Source organism: Cheilinus undulatus, linkage group 14 (assembly GCF_018320785.1).
Source record: "Cheilinus undulatus linkage group 14, ASM1832078v1, whole genome shotgun sequence".
Taxonomy (NCBI): Eukaryota; Metazoa; Chordata; class Actinopteri; order Labriformes; family Labridae; genus Cheilinus; species Cheilinus undulatus.
The window spans coordinates 29,861,645-29,883,410 of NC_054878.1; the positions used below are offsets into that span (position 1 = coordinate 29,861,645).

Genomic DNA, 21,766 nt, shown 5'->3' on the forward strand with positions numbered 1-21,766 from the left:
TGGTTTTATTCTGAAAGTTTTAGCATGTAGTTCTGTTCTAACGGATGCAGCCAACCCCTCTAGCTCTTGGGGCCAAAAAACATCTTGGGTTGTGTTTGTTTTAGAAAATGAATCCCATTCATTTTTGTTGGTGCTAAGCCATTGATACAGATGTGCTTATTCAAAAAGAGAACTTGCTTTGATGGAAATTTCACCAATGAGAGCGCAATTATTCGATTTAAGACACAAATGGAGCTTAATGGTGCATGACCACTTTTCAATGGCTCTAGTTCTGGAAGTCAATTTGTCATTCAAATCCTCTGTTGACATTTCCGGAAATCAACATTTTTAACCCTGGGACCAAGCCAACCAGCTACCCTTGCCGTTGAAAATTTTGTAAAACAGCCATGGCTGTGACAATCGCAATCAACGACTTTTAATAACATACGTTTTCCTTAAGAAGAGGTCAATAGCTTACAAACGTTTGTCTTCAACAGGAGCACGTTCCATCATGTCAGCCGTGTAATGTCTAACTTTGATATTTCTGACATTGTGGTTAAAATTCAAATCTGCCAAGGAGAAATAGATGGGATTTTAACTTCTACAACCATGCTGCTCATCTCTATATGTTTTCATTGACAACCAAAGGCTTTTGCACCACTTAAAAGTTCATCCCAACTATTAAATCTTTCATGTTGGTAGCAAAGAAGTTGCTGTTGTTTCATGTTATGGCAAAATTAAAAAAAAAAATGTCAAGAGTACAAACAAGGGGAGAAAACCTGTCCAAAGTGGGCAGCAAATGTCAAACCTTCACCGACCGCAGTAAATCAGACGAGCTGTACACCCCTGGACTACCAGGAAAAGTTTTTCAAAGGGTATTTCAATAATCTGAATCCTTGCTACTTGCCATATTTCCCAGAATTCCCTAGGACAATCAGTAGACTACGCCTGAACTTGTCTCTGACAGGTGACCTTTGCTCCAAGGTAGCTTGTTGGAAGATTTTCCATTTTCAACACCCAGGATCTTTCTGTGAGATATTATCAGACATACAACTCAAGATAATAAAGTGCTGTTACTTTGAATAATGGGATTGTTTTCAGTTTCCAGAAAGTTTCTAAATTCTGACACAATTTTACAAAAAAAGCTCCCAGCGATGTGAGGTATAACAAACTTAGGATTTGTTTTCTCCCTTTAATTTTCCTCACTTAAATCCTCCAGTGTGCGAAGTCTTTAACATTGAAAGAGTATAACAGGGTGGGACTGCACATACTGTCTGCTCTCTGCAGCCAGATCACATGAGCTCCAACACTGTACGTCCCCCTCCCCCACCACTACCAATATGCTGAGGGAGTGACAGAAGAAACTGAGGGATTTAGAGGAAGAGGAGGAGAACTTAAAGGGCGAGGGGCCCCACTTCTTTTCTTACGCCGTGTTGCTTTCAGTTGTGACCTGCGATGGGAAACCTAAAGGCTTCCTCCAGAAAGGAAAGCTGGAGAGAAAGTTGGCGGTGTGGGGAAAGTGAGCATCTCTCTTGGGGGGAAAAAATGTACAACAACAGCTGAGGCCAGGGCTTTTCCCTTACATTAGCCCTCCCCCCTCTGCGTATAGTACTACACACACGTGCCCATACATTCACAGTGAACACAAAGCCCTCTCTATATCAGGGCCCCTCCGTATTCAAAGGCTTGGAGCGAAGCAGAGAATAAGATAAGTGCTGAAGAGAAAGCCTCACAGACTTAGACTGCATTATTTTAGTTTTTTAAGAGCTGGGCTGAATGCTTCATTCTGATTGGTCAATTATTGCATTCCCATGGTCTGCTATTTATTTACAACCATGGCAGCAGGTCCTAAGAGCTGGAATACTAGTCCTTTGAGCTCACCATAAATGGAATAAAACCTGTCTAAAGTCATAACTTTGTCAAATTGTTGCTTTTTTAGTAGTTGTGATGAATTAAGAATAAATAAGATGCTTGCATCCATGTTAAATGTCAGTAATCTTCTGAAGGTTAAAATCAAATCATTGTTGAACAAATTAAATCTGCTCAAAGTTGAATGCCTTTTAGTCAGTTACTATTTTTTTATATGTAGCTGTGCAGTATTGAGAATAACGGACAGATAGCTGTACATTATCCCTTAATTATGTGTGTTTATCCATGCAGTCTGCATAATTGTGCATGTATTTTCCCTCCAAAAGTGCATGTGTGTTTACATGTGTATTCAGCGCTCTGTCCTTGCCGTGCAGTCATTTTAAACCCCTCCAGGTCTTGAGGTCAGAGTCTCTGGGTATCGGTTACTCTCCTCAGCAGCACACAGGGACTGAGTGATTGATGGACAGATGGCTCGCTGGTTGGGATGAAGGTCACAGTGGGAACAAAGCGATGAGCTACAAGTTGAGAGGAATTGCACATGCACGCACCGTTAATGCCTACATTCACGGACCCATGGGACGAAGGATGGAGGGCTGATGAGTGTGCCGATGAGAGAGGAGAGGAAGGGCTATGCGTCTGGGTAGAACGGTGCCCAGTGTGCCTTGGGGCTTTGGAGCGATTTCATGCCCCCATAAGCAATGAAATGCACAGAACCAGACACACACTCTCAGACACACTGCTGGGCATTCTCTCTGCCCATCTACCACATCAGATGAAAAAAGGGCATGGCACGTGGTGAGAGACAGAGAGGGACAGAAGGCAAAGGGAGAAATATACCATAGCATACATGCACTTTTAGCTGCAGCGGTGTGCTATACAGTTATCTTTTATAATTAACTTCTGAAGAGTGCTTATTCTACTTTTGAAAAGTCCACAATAAATAATTCTTTAAAAGCAGTCCAAACCTTATTAAGCAAAGAAAAGCAAAAGAAAGATTTTGGTATTGGTCAATATAAAACCCACTTGTGGCATTAAAATTAAAGATAATGTGGTTGGAGAATTATTGATTGCCAACATTTTGTTAGCTTTACCAACATTACAATCTGACCTGGCACTGCACTGCTGTTATCTATTGTGGCATTATAACTTCCTACTTTTAAAGATCAAATTCAATACTTTTTAAGACCTTTTTTAACATGGTGAATGACATAAATTAGCACCACTTTTTGTATAGCATAAGCTCAGAAATGAAAGACATGCAGAATTTTTCAGTACATCTGGCCAGGGCTTAATATCCTGATTTAATACAATGTTTTATGAAATATCAAATAAGTTTTAGAGAGAAAACAGAGAAAAAAAAGGAAAGATACAAGAGTGTGTACAGATTTCTTTACAAATAAGGAGGAACTACATGTCCCACAATCTATTGTGACTCATTTTATTTGTTGTAAATGATAGATTTTTAAGCTTTTAAAACCATCATTAACTGTCATCAACAGTTGACAGCCTTTGTTTTGGGGATCGGTAGACATTTTCACGTTTAAACCGAGAACCTACCAATCAGAGACGTTGCTGTGACACTAAAGGGTTGTGGGTATTGTAGTAGGTTTGGCTGTGACAGCGTATAAACTATGCTTTTCTTAAAACAAGGTACATATCTTGCAATTTTTTGTCCTCTACAAGAGCATATTTCATCATTCAACCCTCTGGTAGCTTGTGGTAAATCTTACTTAGATACTTCTGACAATACGACAAAAAAGGAACTCCGCTATGGAGAAAAATTAATGGGATTTTATTTCTGGAACCACACTGTTAAGTCCTGTTGAGTTATTTTGTTTTTCTCATACGTGTCCAGGTGGTCCAAAGATTGACCCGGTAACCTTAGTCATATATCTCCAGAGTACCATCTATGTTTTAAAACTGGACTTTAAAAGTAACACTCATATGTTGAATTTCAAAGGAGCTGAATATGCAGGAATAGTTGAAAGAGGTTCCTTGCTATCAGCTAAAACTGAAGCTGTTGGTAGGTGAGAGGTCCAACAGGGACCTTTCTCTCTCTGGGCTACTCCACCAGCAGTCAAGATTTAACCTTTCCCTTCGTCAGCTTACGGTTGAAACACTCCTGCCCATGACCCCCGAGTCAGGTTTCACCCACTCCACAGTTTCTACCTCTGCTTTAGAGAGTTGGATTCATTTGCAAGGCCGTTCTGTCAGCTCTCAAGTCCGTTCCTAATAGAACTAACTTGCACACCAATAACTTGGCTAAAGGTCATGACAGTTTATGCACTGTCAGCAAACACATACAGGCATGCTTGAAAGATCGACCTGTATCTGCTGCTGCTGTGCTCTGCAGGCCTATCTTAAGACCCTTATCACCTGACCCCTCCCCCTTCTCTCTTATAAAACCCAGGTGTGCAAACGCTACAGTTTTCCTAGGCCTCATGACGAACGATAACAGATAAGACAAGAGCAGGGTGGAAATGAAAAGGAGGGAGGCCCATCTCCTCAGATTCACAGTGACCTCCTAATCTGGGATATGACTTGGCCTAGTTCTTTCATCCCATCATGTCAAGAGGCATAAAATCTCAACATTCTAGCAAAGACACAGAGCCATGCATTGCCTCAGCCTTTTAGTTTAAGATATGATTATGGGCCTGAGAACCTTATCAGTTAAAAGACGTAACTACTGTCTGATGTCTACTTCGTTATCAGGTCACAAACTAGAATACTGAGATGAACCATATTCAGATGTCAAAGATGTGAAATCTACTGGTTCTCCATAAGAATTATTATTCATTAAAATTTATTGAACCAGGAAAAACTTCATCAAGATTAAGAATCTCATTTACAAGAGTGTTTTGGTCAAGATGGGTAGCAGAGACTACGAGACCACAACCAGCAAAAAATCAGGCGTATAGCATTAGCTCAGGCTAGCGCTGCCATATATTTGAGATCAGCTGATCTCACGCAAGCCCTCATGAGCTGACGGCCAGCTGATTCGCTCTAAGCATATCACTGGCTAACTGCACTCATACTGCCATATTCAAACTGCTCTTGCCTGGCTATGCTTTGCTGCTCCCTCTGAAAGCCGCTTTTTGCAACCTTCCTCCACCCCAGCTCCTCCTATATGCTATATCTGACTTAAACAATGAGCTTTGATTCCCTGTATGGTGCCTGTCATCCCCTACTTTCTCATTATATTTCTTGTCATCATCTCGAGCACTACTGTTGAATAAAGGTTATAAAGACCATAAAATATTTAAAAGAAAGAATGAGTCAGAGATAAAGTTGAATGGCACAGTTGAACCAAAAATGATATGAATGAAAATGATACGGCTAACAAAGCCATATCTGACCTATAACAGACGTTTTCAAGTGAGTGGCAATCTCTCCTGCAGAAATTCTATCCTTTGCATGTTTTCTTTGTACTCTTGCAGTCTGCCTCTTGCATGAGCATGCAGAGAAAGCATGACAAATTGGGACATTTTTACATTTGATGCATATGGAAAACATAAGCTACACACGACAAACAAATGTGGCTCCTGTTTATGAGCTCTATGCTCCAGCCCTCGCATAAATGCAACAAGTTCTTTGATGTGACTTCAGCTGCTGCCATCGGCCTCGCCTTTCTTTCTCAGCGGCTACCGCAGGCTCAACAATGGCTTGCCTTCATCCAACAATACCTCGCCTTCACACACGCATACTCATAATCTCTGAACTTTACTGCTATAGCAGTGACTTCACGAAGAGGGGGATTAGTTCTAAGAGGTTGATTTGTATGAAACCTTGAGGCCAACAAACACAATGGACTGCGAACCACATGCAAAACATAGAGATGTCTGAAAGGCTAACACATACAAACATGAAAACAAACAGAAATCACCATAGTCATTATGGGAATGATTATTGGAGCTCAGAAAGGGCTGAAAACATCATTCCCTCGCTTTAATGGTGCATGGAGGATGTGGAACATTGGAGCTCAGTGTGTGTACAGAGACACATCTTCAACTGTGTAATTCATACCAGAAGCTGACACTCACTGCATGTGTGACTCTGACCTATAGGATTTCACAGAGACAAGAGAATCCTGTGTGTCCACATAGAAAGCCTGCAGGATGAACAGGTGGCTGGCAGGCTGGCTGCTCGATGGCACTCTCAATCTTTGCTTATCAAATCTGGGAGTGCCGTCTCTGGGGTTGGAAAGCTTCCATCTGTAGTGCAGACAAGGCATGTAAAACCCTACAACAGACTGCAGCGTGGGAATCAGGATAAAAATCTAAGGCTACGTTCACACTGCAGTTGAAAGTGACCTGAATCTGATTTTTTGCTCCCATGTGACTCATATCTGATTTTTTTCTGACAGTATGAACAGCGCAAGTCACATTGAATCTGACCATAGTTTTTAAGAAAGAAGTTAATGGTTTTATCCCCTTTGAAAAGATTTTGTTATGGAAAGAAAATATTATCTCCTGGTTTAAAGGTGTGACAACAAAAGCTTCTTAAAAATCACAGATTTTTTTCTGATACTTTTGGACATTTTGGCACTAAATTGGATTTCTCGGATGTAAGGTAAAGCTTTGTTGATTTTTTTCTATCATCCGTAATCTTTTTTATCCAGCTATAGATGCACTTTTTCTGCCTTGATTTTTATAGGATAGCTGAAGAGAGACCAGAAATATGGAAAGAGAGTATGGGATCACATGGGGGCTATAGCCTCTGTTTATGGGCACCTGCTTTACCCATTGAGCTTGACTGGCTCCCAGCTTTAGGTGAGGAGTCCCTGAGTGAGGAGTAGCACCCTCCAAAGGTCCAGGAACGTTTGATGCTTGTACCTTGTTTCTCTTGGCCGTCAGTTGTTGAAACATATAGATCCCTCTGTGAAATAAATCCAAATCCACCAGCATGGCCACAAAGACATGATCACATCAAAGACAAGGCTTGAATACAAGCCACTCTAGTAAAAGACAATTTTACTTTGTGGGGTCTCCCAGAGGGAAATATGGTTTATGCATTACAGTTTTTTTTATCACCATCTTTGCTCACTAGGTGGAATTCGTAGCACCAACAGCTACCAGTTTGGTTGTTGAGCTTTTGGTCTACAGTGATAGTTATGAACTACTGACCTACAGCTCACAGGTTACGCTTGACAATTTCAGCGGTATATGATCAGTGGTTTTCCTTGGGTTGAAATAATTGTGCCTCTTACGGTAGGAGTGGGTGAATGCAGTTGATTGGACGCATTCTGAACTATGCAGTAAATGTTTTTAGTAACAAAGCAGGTAATCCTGCTTTGGCTGCAAGCAAGGGCAACACAGAAAGATGTGTGAAGTGATTTTTTTCTCCATTATATGTCAACAGCACACCACTCTCACCCAAACCTCTCCTCGTCTTCTTTATGTTTCTCTCCTCTGACACAGAAAGCTTCATTGTAGTCAATTAAATGTTAATCAGGAACAGTACCTCAGCTCAGCCTTTGCAGACTCTTTGCTGCCGGATAGGTGGAGTGGTGTAATCGAAAGAGACAGGCTCAGAAGAAAACAAATTAAAGTTTAAAAGCTGAGAGTCAACCGGGGGAACCAAATTCAGAGATGATCACTTCAAATCAGCCACGCGCAGATGACTGTCGACAGAGTTCAGATGACGACGAGGGCATGGAGAGGGATGCTGTGACGCTCATCTGCTTCTACATCCTCAAAAGAAATAATAAAAACATATCTTCATATAAAGGCTGCTTTAAAAATCATACTGTGGTAAATACTGAAGCACCACACAAAGGCACAGGGTGTGTGTATGTTATGTTGTGTGCGTGTGTGGTGGAAGGAGTCGATTACAGAGGAGGCGGCGGCCGAGAGGCAAGGGGCCCACTTCAGCAATGTGGTTATCGGAGAAACTGAGAAGCAAGGCCAGAATGGGAGGTATGTGCAGTGAGTGTGTGTGTTTAAATATGTGTGTGTGTAAGTGCAGGGGGAGGGGAGATGCATTCAGCGGGTCACTCTGTTATCAGCTGTCACCCAAACTGCAAGTCGTCCCTCCACCTGCTTGACAAGTTATCGGTTGCTATGGTTACAAAACATATAACTCCCTCACATCCACCACTGCTGTCCTAACATAAATATACATGCCTCTATGTATAGGCACATATAGCATAGATACACAAACAAATGATAGTTGAGAGTTTTTTGAGTAGCCACTGACTACATTCTACTGAAGTCTCTAATTCTGCTGACCATTTTATAAAATAAACAAAAGATTTCCTGTCATGCATTAAAGCCCACTGCTTTTCTCACTGAAAGACATTAGTCCCTCAAATTACTTATAACATAAAATACAAACAGCATGTAATCAGATGTAAAGCTCAGCAAAGTTACTTTCACTTCAATATCTATGTGATCATGTTTAATGTGGCCACAGATGCTTATTTATTAAATATCAGTGCCTTGTTTTTGTACAGCTGATGCAAACCTCAGACAAAAACACTCTTCTGCAATTTGCTGTGCACAGAAGTGGAACAAAGTTGTGCATTTTACCCATCAGCGCTTTTGTTTTGCGTATGTGTATTTTAGGAGATACCTTATTTAGATAGAGCAAACATAGCTGAGAGAAATGTGCAATTGCTGGTTTACTATGTTGATTTTTCCAGCTGTAAACAGACACATCTATGGCACAATTTTCTTGTCAGACTGGTATTTCTGTGCTCTCTCTGACATAACTTTTCTGTCCCTAATCATTTCTACTTGTCAAGACTGTTCTTTGCTTCAGCCTTCCCCCTAGAGGTCAAAGGTCATGGTTAACTACAGAACAGCAAGTCTCAAGCTGGGAGGAACTCAATCAAATTGTCTTTAAGGATGCTTTGGAAGAGACAGACATTGAACTCTGGTGCTCCAGTTAAAGACTAGTTTCCAACCACTAGCCAAACCACCGTAGTCCACTTTTCTACCACTCAGAGCTGGTATGTTGTGTTTTTGCTCAAGACTTTGGTTTTGTATTTCCAGGGAATTTCTGTGATTACATGGCATTACGACCAGTATTTCCATTCCCCAGCTCTTGATGAATTCTTGCAACATCAGTCGTGTTTGTTTTGAAGGGGTTATCTGGCTACAACAACAGGTTTTATGCACCAACAGTTGGAAAAAGATCAGTGTAATCTGATTTGGTGCAAACTGCTGAGCAATCTCTTTTGCAGTGTGAAGGATGGCATGATCAGAAATGCATGGGACTAAAAAAAAAAAATGGGAAGAGATACTTTAAACTTTGTAGCACTTCTAGCTCTAGTACTTCTTGTATTGTATTTTGGGTTAATTTTCAGGGAAAGATGCCTTTTTTTGCACACTGCTTAAACTTACAACACTGATAACCAATTAGATTAGTATTACAAATATAGAGAACATTGAAATGTGATGCTTCTGCAGCAGGATTTTTGCTTACTTTTTCTGCTTATATTGAAGCATAGTGACTAAATAATATACCTTGCTACTGCTGCCTTCATTAAAACCAGTGAATGCACAGAGTATCTTACAAGCTAGTTAGAGCTAATAGCCGTTTTGCTCAGTTTTGAAAGAATTAAATTAAAGAGACTGGGAAACAGCTTGCTTAACTCTTTTAAAAAGACACAAAATCTTCTCATTGACAGCTCCTTAATCTACAATATTAGCTAACTGTTGTTTGTGGTGTTTGCCTTAGCTAAGGTAGTTTCTAAATGTAATGATGCAGTGTTTGAGCAAGCTAAGCTAGTTTTTGGCTGTGTTGTTTGCATTTGTTCTAAGCTATGCTAGTTCTTAACTGTTGTTTGTTGTATTTGGGCTAAGCTAAGCTAGTTTGTCATTGTGCTGTTTGTTGCATTTGGGCTAAGCTGAGCTAGTTTCTAACCATGTTTTCTATAGTGTACAGGCCTTGCTAAGCTAGTTTCACATTGGGTATTTTTGTTGTGTATGGGCTAAGCTAAGCTAGTTTCTAACCGTGTTGTCTAAAGTGTATAGGCCTTGCTAAGCTAGTTACACATTTTGTTGTTTGTTGTGTCTGGGCTAAGCTAGTTCCGAACTGTGTTGTTTATTTTGTTTGGGCTAAGATAAGCTAGTTCCTAACCACGTTGTTTGTTATGTATGGGCTATGTTATGCCAGTTACTCACTGTATTGTTTGCAGGCTTTTGGCAAGCTAAGCTAGTTTCAGGCTGTGTTGTTTGCAGTGTTTGGAATAGGGTACGCTAGCTTCTAACTGCACAATTTGCAAATTTAGCTTAGTTTGTTTCAATCTGTGTTGTTTGTAGTGTTTGGTTTAAGCTAAGGTAGCTTCTGACTATGTTATTTGCAGTGTCTGGTCTAAGTTAAGCTAGTTTCTAACTGTGTTTTTTGCAGTGTTTTGGCTAAGCTAGGCTAGTTCCCAGCTATGTTGTTTGCAGTGTTTGTGCAGAACTTTGCTTTTTTATGCTAACTGCTAGCTTTAGCTTCATATATTGTTGACACAATATTGCCTTCATGTCTTCAACTTTTCATATTTTACTAATTTAACTGAAGCTAGTGTATAATAGCTAGCATATTATAAACAGCATTTAAGACACAAATGTTTTTATCTGAGATGTCATCAAAGACCTTGCATGTTTCCACAGCTTCTGTTGTTTTTAGGTACATGTATATCTCTGTTCAACACATTCAGATAAACAAAACATCCTTTGCTTGCATCGTCATAAAAGTGTTGAGCTAATTTGTATTTACTCTGGACCAGTTGACCCACACCAAGGTTTTAAGACAGTTCATTTTTTTACAGTGTGCATTTTTTTCACAGCAGCTATAACAGTGTGGCCCTAATGTCTCAAGTGTGTTGGAAAATGTTGCAGTGTTAGCATGATGTCCACAAAAAGACAAGAAAGAGTCAAGGGAGTTCGGAGCATGAGGCCAAAGATTTATCTCCATTCATTAGAGCCAACAACAGATTTGAAGAGATGTGCTTCAGAGGAGCAGCAGCAGCTACAGGGGGACAGCTTGTTTTTGCTCACCACAGTGTTTTACATCCAGACAAATGAGGGAGCTGGCAGGAAAATAATGAGGGATAGTCTGTGTGTGTGTGGAGTCAAAAAAGAGGAGTTACGGCATATAAAGAGAAGGAGAGAAACTATGAAAGAGTGTTACCCTTTAGCCAAGAACAGGCTCTTAAAAATTAATACACCGATCTGAATTCATCCCGAGCGCATTGAATAATTGAGAAGTGTCTTTGAGGAGAACAGATCGTGTGTGACATGGTTGGGATGGCGAAGGGTGAAGAAAAAGATGGGAAAGCAAAAGAGAGAGAATTTCGCTTTTCTCTCTCTTTCTTGATGTTTAAACATAAACCTTAACACGAGAGTTCAGTCAAACATGTTCACTACTTTACTGTATATTTACAGAACTGATGATGGTGGATGTAAAATCAGCCAACATTTGCTAATGTATTCATGGGCTAAAATATGGACAATATAAACACATGTTAACCTTTCTGTAGTGTCCTAAGGTTTAAAAAAAGGAGAAAGATATAATAATGTTGGTGGAGGCACCCAATATTGTGCAATTTCTTGTTTTTTAAAGATATATTTTGTGCTTTTTGCCTTTTACAGCAGAGCTAAAGAAAGACAGGAAGTATGGGGAGAGAGAGTCGGGGAAACATGCACCCAACAGGGCCAGGATTGGGCTTTGAAAACTACAACCAGTGCTTCAAGGACTATGGACTCTGTATATAGGCCCCTGCTTCTTGCTCTACCAACTGAATTGTTCCAGTGCACAGTGTTTTGCTTTTATATACTAAAATATGAAGGCAACCTTTGTCACATTGTCTCAAGGCCACAAAAATGATGTTTTAGGTTTTAGTCAAAATACATCTGAAGATGTAAAGTGTTTGTAAGCTCTGTTTTAAATGCTACCAATTATAAAATTGACAGATATTGTAGCATTTTAATATGTGGTGTTGAAAGGTTTAGATGACTATCACTAAATTTTGACAGCCTTATATGACTTACAGACAAACCACATGCCTGATGTACTGTAAATATCAAGCTAACACTGTGGGCTAGCTTAGCCTGACTGATAAAGAAACAGCCTGTAAAAATCCTTAATACAATACTGGTACAAAACATGTTATAAAAATGTAAGAAGGCATTTAAAAGGGAGCTTTGAATATTCTGTTTAGTATCTACTTCTATCTTGGCTAGCTGTTTTCACTCACTTCCGGTCTAAGCTCTAAGCTAACCTAAGCTAACCTATGATAGCTAAGTTGTAGGCTGTAGATTGGCGTTAGCTTGAGATTTAGGGAAGAAACATGAGTGGGTTTGACTTGCTCATGAAACTTGGGAAGGCATTTGACATTTTTCACACTACAGCATTTATTCAATATTTATAACGTTTTGATCTGAATTATGAAGTAACAGTATGCTGGAGACCCTTTACCGTTTCAGCATTGCTTTGCATTGTGCATAAAGTGTTTTTGTGAAAGTATGTTTCTACATTATATATTGAGGAACTTTTACAGAGACTTTACCTCGCTAGAACCCTGTAAGACAACTTTTTACCCTTAAACACTCTTGTTGCCAAACAGGGGCAAACCCCTGTAGTCAGCTCTCAAACTTTTGTGCATACCTTCAAAGAAGACTTGGGGCTATAATGCAAAACAAGGTTAATGGTTTTGGTATTAGATGTTCAGCTATAAAACATATGTTTAAGTCTGCATATTTTTGTCCAGGTTGGCAAATTTTCAAATGTAAAATCAGCAAAACTACTATGTCCATTGATTGGAAAAGGATCTAGAACAGAGCCTGGGGGTTCTCCTCCATGCAGAGCTCAACTGTTCAGATGAAGTGACACTATTCAGACCTGGAGGGGCGTCTAGAGCTGGTGGGTTCCCATAACCCATCGCCCCCTTCAGCCACACACCCACAAAAACCCCTCCATTGGGAATCACAGCCAGAGGGCAGTTGTAATACACCAATTTGGAGCAAAGCTTGTTAATTCACTCCCTTAGCACCCCCTCCCTCCTCCTCCTCCTACTGTCGTCACTCCCCTCCTCTCCGACCCCCTCCTCTACTCCCCTTTTTTATTGCCTTTTTTGCTTCAGTTCCTTCAGCTTGGCACAGTGCCAGCTCCATCTGAGAGGCCTCCAGATTGGTTTTTTAAGTACCTGAGTGAGCACATACACACAATCACACAGACAGCCCACTGTTTGCCTGCTAATCTTTTTAATAGTTGCTTCAGTATCATAAGAATTTCCTTACGAGCCATATAGACCTCAGATAATTCTTACAAGTTCAAGTTCGACCGCCAGCCGCCTTGTCTCACAGGGTTATTCATGGCTGACTTCGGGATGTTATCGCCAACATAAAGCTCGCCCTGGCCTGCATTGATGGACAGCCAATGAAAGGACTAATGTTGTTTTAATTTTTTTTTGGCAGCTTCCTTCTCTTTTGTCAACCCCATCCTGCTCTGATAGGGACAATAAATAATTCCAGCCCTGAAGAATCAACACTTTCAGCTTTCTAGGCCATTAAAATGATAATCAACTTGCCCGGCGGGCTTATGAAGGTCTGTTTTCCATACGCCAACGGACTAAGTCAGATAGAGGAATGTGCAGATACTAGAATGAACTGCTCTTTGGTGCATTTGCAAAATGACAGATTGAGTAAAAAAAAAAAAAATCTGTGTTTGACACTTGTGGTCATGACTCACAAACTTGTGGTTTAAGCTGAACATGATGTACAATTAAACGCTGACTTTAAGACTAATGAACGTGTTAAAAAAACAACCCTTGTTGATGTTAATCACCACTCATTGCAGCCTAAGGGCTCTTTGAGATTAAAGTTATCTTGTGAATGATTTATAAGGAGTCAAACTAATTTCAGACCTGGGTATAAATGCAGACCTGCAGCAGCCGCTCACAGTTATGAACCCTGGTGATAAGCCTGAACATGACCAGGCAACTGCTCTGTATGAGTCTGAGCATGTCTGTGTGTGGGAATGTATAGCAGATTTAAAACACACACGAGAACACAGGCTGTCAACTATATCTGGGTTAAAAGAACTGTACGTACTGTGAAATGAGTGTGCATGTGGCTGTAAAAAACACATAACCTTAAATGAGAGTATCGGGCGTGCGTGTGTTTGTGTTGAGTGTCACTGTGACATAACTGGGTCTTGGCCTGTGATGGGCAGCTGCTGGGAATTGGGAGCCTGTTACAGCAGGGTTAAGTAACACTAGAGCACAAGGTTTACTGCAGCCAAGAATACTTGTACACAAACACACGCATAGATGTACGCCTGTGTATGTGCACACAAATACACACAGGTGCATCTAATCTCTCGATTATGCAAAGACACTCAGGTGAAAGACACAGTCAGGGTGTTATAGGCGTGTTTACAGGTGCTATTTTGAGATACAGAGCGTCACTCCCCCGCCATGTCAAAGCTTCTCTTGGCACATATTTCAGCAGCTCTGAACCAGACCTGAACTTCTTCAATAGAAGTCCTGGCAGGAAACTCTATCATAATCTGTGTTAGGATAAGGCTCCAACAAACTTCTGCCCCTTAATTTATATAAAAAAGCCTTATTTCTTAAATTTTAAACACAAACAGAAATTAAAAAAAAACTTTTACACAACTCAAGTCATCTGAAACAGACTAAATATAAATGAAAAACTTAAAGGAATAATCAATGTAGTAAAAATCAGAAGGTATTGTCACTCCAAGCTTGAAGCAATTGAGCACAGTCTAAAAAAATATAATGCTCCTTAGCCTACTTGGCTGTTTTAAAATGCCTCTACCAGGGCTAATATTTAACCAACAAAGATATGAAACAACATGATGTAATTGGGAACCTGAGAGAAAAAACCCAGGGGGATTACTAGGATTTGCTCAGCAAATCTCCTCAACAAAGGTGCCCTGACAGCATGAAACTGTAGGTGTTCAAACCCTGCTCTGTGTGGAGGTGAAACCTGAGTCTCTGAGAGTGGATCGGAGAGCAGAGCAGGGTCTCCGTTAAGAGAAGAAGTCCATTTAAAGAGGCAGCTCTGAACACCTGGCTCTGCAGGCTGTTTCATGGGCTTCTTATTAAAACTCTGTGCATGGGGCAAGACCTGAGGACCTGCTTGGTGGTAAGGTGTAGAGGTGGAGTATGCCAGTGAATTAATCATTGCAACCCCTCCCCCAAAATAAAATGATTTAGGTAAATAATTGTGGGGAAATACCGAGCAAAAACAGTGTGGTTCTAGTGGAGACTGTAGAGTTAGTCCAGGTCAATAAAATGTCTGTAATAAGTGTTTTTCAACCTATATAATGTACTGTGTATTTTTAAATCATACTAGCCCTAGATGAGTTTGAATTAGCCAATACTAAAGTCTAAGTGTTGGATTCATAACTATATAAAAATATGTCTTTATGAAGTTCTATCTTCAGATGAAATGTCTTTAAGTTTTAGTCATATTTTAGTAATTTCTACCCTTTCTATCCCTGAGAGGCAGAATAGCTATAGATGCATTGCTTTTTGACAGATGTACCCAGTGGAGAAATATGGATTTTGAATTAAAACGACATTACATTTTAGTCTATTTTTTTATCTTCAAGAAAACTATACTTTTATGTTGGTTTTAGTCATCACAGATCTGTTTTTGTTAGTCATAGTCTAGTTTTGTCAGGGAAAAAAAGGCAGTCAACGAACATTTTTAGTCAGAGTTTTAGTTGACAAAATCAACACTGCCCAAAAGTCTCTGTTTCATTTAAACTGTGCTAATTTGTGATTTAATGTGCTGCTACAACCCATAGCGTATTATGTATTGTATCAGAACAGAAGTCTGTTATGAAAACCATCTCTAAGCAAAAAGGAGGCAAACAATAAAATGTACCTGCTCTAATTATATTGTATCGTGTATCGTATCATATCCTATCCTATCATCTGTAAAAGAGAGGATCTATTATAAAAAAAGAGATGAGAGAGAATATTGTACCATATCATATCATATCATATCAAACCATATCATACTGAATCACATCGTATGGTACTGTATTGTATCATACCATAACTTGAGTCTGTTAAAAATGGAATCTCTTATGAGAAAAGGTGACAGAGAATGGGGGACAAACAATGAAGTATATTGTAGTGTATCATATCATTTCACACTGTGTTGTATTATATTGTATTGGACCGTATCGTATTACTGTACTGTACTGTATTGTATCATACTGTACTGCATTGAACTGTACTGTATCGTATCATACCATATCGTATTATACAGTACACAACTTTGGTCTGTCATAACGGAAATGTCTGTGAAAGAAGAAAGAGAAAAAGAGACAAACAATAGAGTGTATCGTATCGTATCATATTCTTTTGTATTTTATATGATACTATACTTATGGTACAAAACTGATTTGTACTCAAAGTGAAGTCTGTTTTCAAAAATCTTCCAAGAAATAGGAAAAGGAGAGTGTACCATGTATAGTATCATATCTTAACATAACCTATCCACTCCGTCTAGATTGTTTCATATTATTAACAATGGTACTATACTGTACCCTAATTTAAGTTTGTAATGAAAAGAATCTCTTACAAGATATAGAAAAAGAAAGAGAGAGAAAAATACAGTGTATGGTATGGTATATCAAATTGAAAGTCTATTATGAATAGAAACTCTAATAAGAAGACAAAAAAAGGCCCAGGCTGTGAGCTGAGATTTATTGACGAACCCTAAGTAACACTATACCACCGACAGGCTGGCCCTCATGCCCGAGATTCCAGGAGTAACAGCCCTGCGCGGTGACGGTGAACCCTGCCTTGACTTGATGGAGCTACATACACACATACACACAACCTCCCTCTTTCACTCTTCACTGAAGCATATCACATACCAAAAACTTGAGAAGCCCTGAAAAAAGGCCTATAGGCTCCCCGCCTCATGGGACTACTACTCCTCCAGTCTCTGATGGGTGTTAATCTATGCTCCCTGACCTTCTACGCCCCCCTCTCTCCTTTCGTGGCTTCCAAATGTCTTTTTGGAGGTTGGACCAGATCATCTAACAGCTCACCCAAACTCATGGCAACCCAATCATTATGTAATTCCCCCATGGCTGGACCAGCAACCTTGGCAGTTGTCTACCTGACCCAAGAGACTGACAGATCCCTGCCAAGGTTTACATAACAAACAGCAAACAGGGTTACAGTAGCATGGCGGAAATTTTTTCTCAAAATACAAAAACACAAAGTAATAAAACCATAATATGATTACTCACGACTGAAAAAAAAACACTCAGTGAAAGTAAGTGGAACTGATTGATTTTTTACAGTGTAGAGGTTTTCTCAGGATTCACACTTCCAGGCAGCATTAATGTTAAATCGTTTTGTTTACATCCAACTCTTCGTCTTATGAATGGATTAGCTGCTGTTCAGTAAACTGTCTTATGTAATTGTATCGTTCTCTCTGTCTTAAACCGAGGTTGCGTCACTCAAAATAGGCTACTGTGTTTCCAGACAAACCGGTTACAACGTCTCTGTTTGCTCTAATTCCAGCCATGTGACAGCGGCTGTGGCAACAGACGAATAACATGCACATCAGAAACGTCACATAAAAGAGACAAAGGACGTCTGTTGTACTTCCAGTGTTTAGGAATAAGTGTAAGGTTTCATGTTTTGGTTAATTCAAAAGATAATTATGTCCAGGTCACGTGAACTCACGCTGTTTAAAAAGATTAATGGCCTTTAATGCCTCCCTGGTGTGATTTTTCCACGTTTGCTGTCATTTCCATTGGAATGATAATGAGAGGGATAATGTCAGACTTTCCGAAAAAAGCTCGTAAAAACACACACTGGTTCAATAATGTGCGTGTGTCCGTCTGAGTGCACGTCAGTTGGTTTACAAGCCACATGCTTTTTTGTTTTTGTTTTGATGGAGGAAGGAGGGGGGCTGGGTGAGTGGGACTCTTACCTTCCATCCTGCAGAGCTATTGCTGTCTCCTTTGTCTTTGAAGTAGGGGATGGATCTGACCATCCAGTCGTAAATTTGGGACAGTGTCAGTCTCTTGTCCGGAGAGCTCTCAATAGCTTTGGTTATCAGGTCAGCATATGAAAGATTCCCCCAGGCGTTACGGCGTGATGAAGCCTTCCTTGGGGTCTGCTGGGCGGCTAAGCCGCTGGGGGTCAGCGCTCCTGAGGTGGCCGACGGGGAGTGCGATGAGAGCGGGGAGCCTCCGCTCTCTTGCCCCGGGGAGGAAAGCGCACCGTCGGGCACGGGGCTGCTGCTGCTTTGGTCCTCCGCCACCACCCCGGTGCCGTTGATATTGATAGCAGTTGGGGTTGTACTGTCCTCCTCATCGTCCTCTTCCTCGGGGATAATATCTGTGTCATGACTCCCTGGTTTCACTGCGCTGGAGTCCGGTCGAGGTAGCGGCCAGGTGCAAGATCTGGGCCGCTTTTGGGGCTCAAAGTCCGGGTCAATTGCCACGTCCAAGTCCGGGAGTGGGTCGGGGAGCTGAGCCTCAGCCATGGTTTGCCTACTCCAGTCACAATCTCACCCCACAGCTGACAGGTAATAAAGTTACAAGAGAAGAAACGAAGAGCTGTCAAAGTCGCGTCCCATGAATGCGCGCGCCCGTCCTTTGTTGCTATTCCAACAAGGAGCAACTTAGTTCATAACGCCTGTTGAGGACAAAAAGAGAGAAATGAACCAAACAGACTCAGACAGAACCAACACAGCCAGAGATACAGCCTTTATACAAAGGACAAGCGAGCGGGTTTAACCTCTTTCTGTCAATGAAGCTGCGTAGAGACTATAAAAATATTTAAATGATATTTGCCTCACTTCATTATAAAACACTGCTCCTTCATGAATAGTCATCTGCACTGAGCCCTGTCCGGTTGCAAGAGTCTAAATCCACCCATTGAAGATCAATGGCAGAGGAGAAAGTGCTCAGACCTGAGCTCTGTGGGACATAAACCCGCTCTTAACACTTTAAATGAATTACCTTGCACGGCCAGTCACTTGCGCTCGATGTAACTAAATTAGAAAAAATACGAGACTAGATCCCGGATTGTCCGCGGATACGTCCAGATGCCATCTTGACTCTCTCCTACGTTCACTCCTCTAAGTGCGCTCGCGATACAGAGACAGATAGAATGTATGCAGGGCAAGTCAGTGTCGATGTGGAATAAGACTGCCACCTCACTCTGGGCTACTACTGTATCTCGATTTGCTCTCCGCACACACATACACACACTGACGTACACGCATGCACGCAGACACGCGCATGCAAGTCGATGAAGGGCCAGCCCCCTGAATCCTGAGCATGGAATCGCCTTTTAAAGAGACACTACAGCAAGATAGAAGGGAGCTGTCCGCGTGCAGGTAGAGGCTGGGACACGTCCTGACATGTCAGAGGTGACAGACGTAGAGAGACGGCGACACATTAAACACTTAAATTTGATAGAGCTTTGTGACGATTCAAGCTGGCTAAATGGAGAGTTCTGTGTCTCACTTCAGTTTGTCCTGGTTTGACTCGCACTTCAGGTGTGCTACTCAAGTTTACTCTGCTCTAGTAATTATTAAGGCTATTATAAATCTCGAGAACTTTTGAAATCGCTTCTTTTATTTATACATATGCTAAAAGTCAACACAAGTTGCTAACACTCAACTATGAGTAGCATTTGATAGTACAGTTTTTTGACATTATGTAACTAAAACTGACAATTTATACCGTTGAAGCCAAGGCTGCCAATAAGGGGAGATAAAGGGCTGAGCTTTCTGGGGCCCATTCAAATGGGCTGTAATAACTGATATTCAATTCTTTTCAACCTGAAAAATAACCACTCTTATCAAATGTTTATTTATTCATTTATTTAGCTATTTATTTATGCTGCCATGTGTATCATTCTTCAAAAGGTCGACCCCTTTGAAAAAAGGATAAATATGGGTTAGAATTGGTTTAAAAAATTAATAGAAGCAAAAAATAGGTGGAAAGTTGCAAAAGTGCTTCAAATTTCTAAAAATGGGTAGAGAAAAAAAGACAAAAAAGGGGTTAAAAATTGTATAATAGAGGCAACAGAAGGCAAAAAGAGCCAAAAAATGGGTAGGAAAAGGCATGAAAAGGATACAAAAAGGGGCAAAATGGCGATAATGTGACAAAATGGGCAGAAATGCTGGTAAAGTAGGATTAAGAGTGGTAAAAATGTCTCAAAAGAAGCCAGAAATGGGTCAAAAGTCACAAAACAGCAGTAAAGGTAGTGAATAGGGTTTAAAAATGACAAAACTGATTTAAAGTGGCAAAATGGGTGGAAAAAGTGATTCAAATGGGTTAATATATGGTAAAAAAAAAAAATTTATAAGAGAGGCACATTGGTTCAAAAGTGCACAAAAATGGATGAAAAGTGGCAAATAAAAATGCAAAAACTGGGCTTAAAAAGTGGTCAAAAGAGTTCAAAAAGTGTCAAAAATGAATAACTTCAATATCAGGCCCAATAATAGCTCGACACACTCTTTAGATCCAAAATGGATTAATTGCTAGCCAGGATAGCTAGCACTACTGCCACTGATCCAACACACTTGCATTGATTTCATCAATAAATCACAACTTGGGAGCCCATTCTCTGGGTTTGTCAGGGGTGCAGACAAATCAGTGGGTGGGCCTGGTTGTAGCTTAAAATTTCATTGTTTAGAAATAATCTAAATCATCATCCAAATTATAAAAAAATGTGCACTTATGTTTGGTGAGATTCAAAAAAAGTCATCACATTACTCAACATGAGCCCATGTTTGAATATATGAGGCTAACTTTTTCATATAGAAAATGCTGTACTGAAGGTCACCTTATAAATATGATTTTATTATGTAATGTCACAATTGTACACCATCAGCCAATATTGATCATATAGTTTCCTCTTAGATGTCATTATAAAACATTTTGAGTTTTTCTGAAATAAAATCTATTGAAATTTCTGCTTGGTTTGTATTTGTTAATGTATTTTGCATGGTTTATTGTGCACATTCATTCGGACTTAGATGTGGACATAACATTACCTTTATGGCGTCCTTTCGATAAGCATTTTAAACACTTCAACCTGATGTGACTTTTCTTCCATCCTCCATATTTCTATTCACATCGACCTCTTGTTGCTTCGTCTTGTGTACCTTTAATTAGCAGGCCAGGTTGTCAATCACGACTGTCACGCCCCCTTATCCTCAGGAGCCCGCGCTACCTCGCTCAGGATGACGTCACCTCGTTTATTATTGCCAGGGTGCTGAGGAGGAGGAGGAATCCTAGATGGTCCTCCATCCTTTAAGTGATGCACTGGACCAACCTCCACTCCACCCCCAGCTTCGCCTCCTCCACCTTCGCAGGATCAAAACAGCCTCGTTCACATCTTCTTTGTTCAGAGGGCTGAATGACGTGCAAGATGCGCGTCCATCTGCACGTACTCGAGCGTTCTGTGCAAGAATGCGCGCTCACAGCTGACCAAAACAAGACATCACTTCAGTACTGAAGCATGGAGATAGATTTTTAAAATCTACATAAAACATTTATTAATATTTTACATAGAAGTTTCAAATTGTGTATTGCTTGTGCACTCTTATTTTCGTGCAATAAGTTGAAATTATATTAGTGAGGGTTTTATGTTTAATGATGTTTTATGATCATCCCAGTATTCCAGATCAGCAGACTGAGAGACATGCTCTATAAAAAGACTGGACACCATTGTTTATGTGTTCACTGACACACATTTAACCAGACAGGATGGAGCAGCACACACAAGCTCAATTATAGCAGCAGTCTGGAGTGTGTACTGTACAGGATTACAGCAGATAGTTGGTCTACACGTACTCACATTGTGCTATTCTTTTTGTTCTATTCACATCAAAGAGAATACCTGATGCAGCAGTTTGACTCCTGTAGAGCGCTATGGAGGTAACTGCAGGCTGCATGCACA

General features: G+C 40.5%; 1 protein-coding gene across 1 annotated transcript in view; it reads right to left on the reverse strand.

Moving 5' to 3' along the window:
• The window catches only part of foxo3b (forkhead box O3b), a 59,778-nt gene extending 40,746 nt beyond the window's left edge, over positions 1-19,032 (reverse strand). Inside the window, exons 1-2 of the mRNA XM_041805144.1 lie at positions 18,811-19,032; positions 17,775-18,484 (exon numbers count right to left, since the gene is read on the reverse strand). Coding sequence (XP_041661078.1) covers positions 17,775-18,332 — 558 coding nt within the window. The 5' untranslated portion in view covers positions 18,333-18,484; positions 18,811-19,032. The remainder of the gene's footprint in view (positions 1-17,774; positions 18,485-18,810) is intronic.
• Positions 19,033-21,766: the final 2,734 nt, after the last annotated feature.